Below are 3,792 nucleotides of genomic sequence, written 5' to 3'. Positions count from 1 at the left end.
CCTCAACTCTACTATCAGTCTCTACGGAACAGATTCCAGCTGCAGAAGGAATAAACATTTTCCTGGTGCTGACTTTTTCCATGATAGTCCATGGAATTGGTACAGTCTGGATCGGACAATTGAGTGAATAGAGAAATATATATACCACAAGGATATCTTAAGTGGTCTTGCAAAACACCCCATCTTACAGTGGGCATAGGTAGAACCAGGGTAGATGGTATGAGTGCTTTCCATTATCCTGGCTCAATGCAAGTTTGGGGTAAGTAAACCCTGGAAGGCAACACCTGCCACCTGGTGGGTTCCCATGAAAAGAAAATAAGGGGCTTGAAAGAGGATGAGTGTCCATTCATCACAAAGACAGTGGGATGTACAGCAAATGTACAATGTTTCGACAAAGTTTTGTCAAAAACGAAGATGAAGGTTGGGACCCTGCAAGGAAGGTCCTTGAAAAGGCATAATGAAAACGATGCAGGTCCGATAGGTGAAAGAAAGAAAGGATATAGAAGGAAAGTACCATAAACCACCTAGGTGGACAAGGTTCAAGGAAGATTGGGGCAGACTAGGGAGGGGAATATAAAGGTAAGGAGAATAAGGGAATGAAAACCACCTATAGGATAGACATATGAATAATAGTAACTGTAGAGGAGGAGGAGAAGGTGGTAAAAAAGGCAGCAAATAAATGGCACGAATGGAGCATACTCAAGATCGTGCAAAATCCAATTAAGGACACGGGGTAAGGTAAGGAGTGGAACAGAGTAGAGAGGACATGGGAAGAAACACTACCAGGTACCATGAAAGGAGAATGGTCCTGGTCAGGGCCACCTGACAACCAGCCAAGGAGGAAAATGACAAGCCATCAATGAACAGTTAGGTAAAAAAGACAAAGATAATTCACAGAATAAATGTCAGAAGGAAATGGATTGGTAAAGTTCCAATAGCAAAAGACCTGTCAACAACAATGATAGACAAAGACAGTGGAAGGGCAAGAAGAAAGCGACAAGAATAGTGTCACATGAGCATAAAGCCTGGTCTGATGGACAACAGAATGGGTAAAGTCCCTGTGTGAGGGTGGAGGGAAGATATCCCCCCAAAGAAAAAGGGATGTATGAGGGTGAAGCAATAGAGGTAAAATTGGGGAGAGAAATAGGGGTGTCCACGAGACAAGTGGACTAAGGCAGAGCTGGTCAATAAAGACCATTTAAGAGGAAGCCTGAGTATAGAAGGATGTTTAATGCATTCAAGAGAGGAACGACCAACCAACAGTAACCCCCACCAAAGACCACTTGTTGACAGAATGCAGACTGGCTCAGAGAGGAGGACCACCTCCAAGACGTAAGTATCTAGTAAATGACATCCAAGAAGAGAATGGGCCCAAATGTGTATGTGTAATGCCTAAAAGCATAAGGCCTTGTAATGGGAGCCTCATGGGTGGATGAAGTATGAAACAACAGTGGAATAGACTGAATGGAACATGTCCAAGTGAACCACCATTTGAATCAGTAAGTGAAATGTGCTCAGCAAATAGCAAGAAGGTCAGACATGATGATGTGGAGTGGATACATGGCTGGTGTCCAAATATCAGAAATACTTCCCACCTCTAAAAATGTACCTCATTCAGAAAGAGAAAGATTGAAGAATGAAGGTCCAGATTGCAAGGTGTAAAGGAAATGCAGAACATAGTGGAGCATGGTCCTGTCACCATAATAATACCTCAAGGAGAGGCTCACAAAAGAGTACAATGGACCTAAAGAAGAAAACCTTGGGTCTTCAAGGTCCACTGTAGGAGACACAAGAGTGCATGCTCCAAAGGAAGCCAGAGTCCCCAAATACAAAAGAACTTCTCTTGCAGGTAGAAAAGGCAAAGATGTGAGGGAAGGTGCCCCACCACATTGACCATGGCCACCTGCAATCCAGGTAAAAAATATCATAGATGGTATGGAAGAGTAGAGAAAATAAGAGAAGAGGAGCAGGGAAAGAAACCATTGTGGAGAAAAAGTAAAACAACAGCAGGAGAAAAACTGGGTACCCACGGGTTCATACTTGTGTGATAGCCACTGACAAGAAAAGTGACAAACTAGATGTTGGCAGAGAGGAGGAAAAAAAGAGAGGAAAGACTAGAATCTGGAATGGGAAGATGAGGAGCAGACTGAACCAGATGAGGAATAAGAGTAAATGGTAAAGTCAAGAAAAAGGAAAACCTGGGAAGGTAACAAGGACAGAAGCCATATGACATCAGTCCAAATTACCAGGGAGAAAGGAGCTCATCTGAGAACAATTGGGCAAAGAAATGGAGACAGATGAACAATAAGTGCACAAGAAAAAGGAAGGAGTACAGTAAAAAGAACAACCTGATCCAATGAGTCTCAACATCAGGGAACAAATGACAGAGGGAAAGAGCAGAAGAAGAAGAACAAGCTGAACAGAAAAAGAATCAAACATCTACAAAGGCCCACCTAAAGCATGAAGAAGTGCCTCAGATAAAAGGAGGAATTAGGAGAAGTAGTGCAAAAAGGCAGAGAAAGTGAAATAGAAGGTATGAGCTCAATCCACAAGCTGGCCAGAATGATCCCAATGAAAGGGAATTGAGAAAGAGAAAGGGTCATGGAGTGATAAAACGATAATTAATAAAGAACAAATCAAATTATAAGGAAAAGAACATACCTGAGAATGAAATCCAGACAGACAAAGGAAGGTTAAGGTCATTTCACGAATGGTAAGGTACTACCCAAAGAAAACACATGAAGGTCACATTCCAACAGATTATTTCAGACTGAGGAGAAAACTTAATAATTAGGACAGGAGTAGGAGGCTCAGTAAACAAGTGGCAAACTACAAAATATTGAACAATGGCTGCAACGACCCTGATGGCTAACAAGTCTCCGAAAGCCATAGTAGAAATAAAGCCTAAGTGTGAATCGCATCAATCACTCTGGACTAAGTATAAATCCCCGTCTTTAAGAATGCATGATAAACTTTAGAGTTTTTGAAAGAAAAACAAAATTCAAAGATGCAATTCTCAACACAGACAAGAAAATTAAACACATCTGATCACTACAATGCCAAGGAGAAGAATGAAGTTTACACGAATGGAAAAGCATAGGAGGGATTTATTGTGCATGTAGGTGTGTTGCCCTCCTATTGGTGGAAGGCTTTGTTGCATGATAACATCATCATGCAGTAGTGCAATTCATGTTAAACACATGAAGTTAGATGGGAGTTGCCTTAAGGTTAGTAGCATGCAAATCTCTTTGGAAGATGCACGAGGAAGATGGCTAAAACTGTGTGTAGAGGTGAGTTATCATCTCGGAAACATAGCTTTAAAATAAAACATAAAAAATTCATTGAACTCTGACTCACGTTACAAATATACTGTGTTCATGCACATGTCTGAACTCCTCTTTACATTACTTATAACTTTACATCATCAAATGGAAAACATTTAATGTCATATTTAGAAAACTATATGAACAAGGTTACATCACAAACATGTCATAATTCTGCTTATACACATGCATGAACTCCCCCCACCATCTTTTCTATAACATATAATAACAGATGGTTGGCTAGATTTCTCTCATTACTATTTTTTATTTCCTAAGTTTGTTTACCAGCAGTTCTTGTCTGTTTACTTTTCCATCATGATTGGTGTCAATGAACTCCTTAAACTCTCTTATTCTCTCCTTCTTCCAGTTTTCTTCACTCAATTTACTGTCATCATCTTGAGGCATCTCTGCAAACTCAGTTTCTGACAAATGTTCATCACCATCTGTATCTAAAAGGAAACAAAAGATG

The 3,792-nt window shown here is 40.5% G+C and overlaps 1 protein-coding gene across 1 annotated transcript in view; it reads right to left on the bottom strand.

Annotated features, from left to right (window-relative positions):
- Positions 1 to 3,782, bottom strand: part of LOC106474116 (45 kDa calcium-binding protein-like) — a gene marked incomplete at its 5' end in the record, with an annotated part of 6,371 nt that extends 2,589 nt beyond the window's left edge. Inside the window, one exon of the mRNA XM_013934807.2 lies at positions 3,609 to 3,782. Within this exon, the coding sequence (XP_013790261.2) occupies positions 3,609 to 3,782 (174 nt within the window). The remainder of the gene's footprint in view (positions 1 to 3,608) is intronic.
- Positions 3,783 to 3,792: the final 10 nt, after the last annotated feature.

This window comes from Limulus polyphemus, unplaced genomic scaffold (assembly GCF_000517525.1).
Source record: "Limulus polyphemus unplaced genomic scaffold, Limulus_polyphemus-2.1.2 Scaffold6841, whole genome shotgun sequence".
Taxonomy (NCBI): Eukaryota; Metazoa; Arthropoda; class Merostomata; order Xiphosura; family Limulidae; genus Limulus; species Limulus polyphemus.
This window is presented reverse-complemented; position numbering and strand designations above follow the sequence as displayed.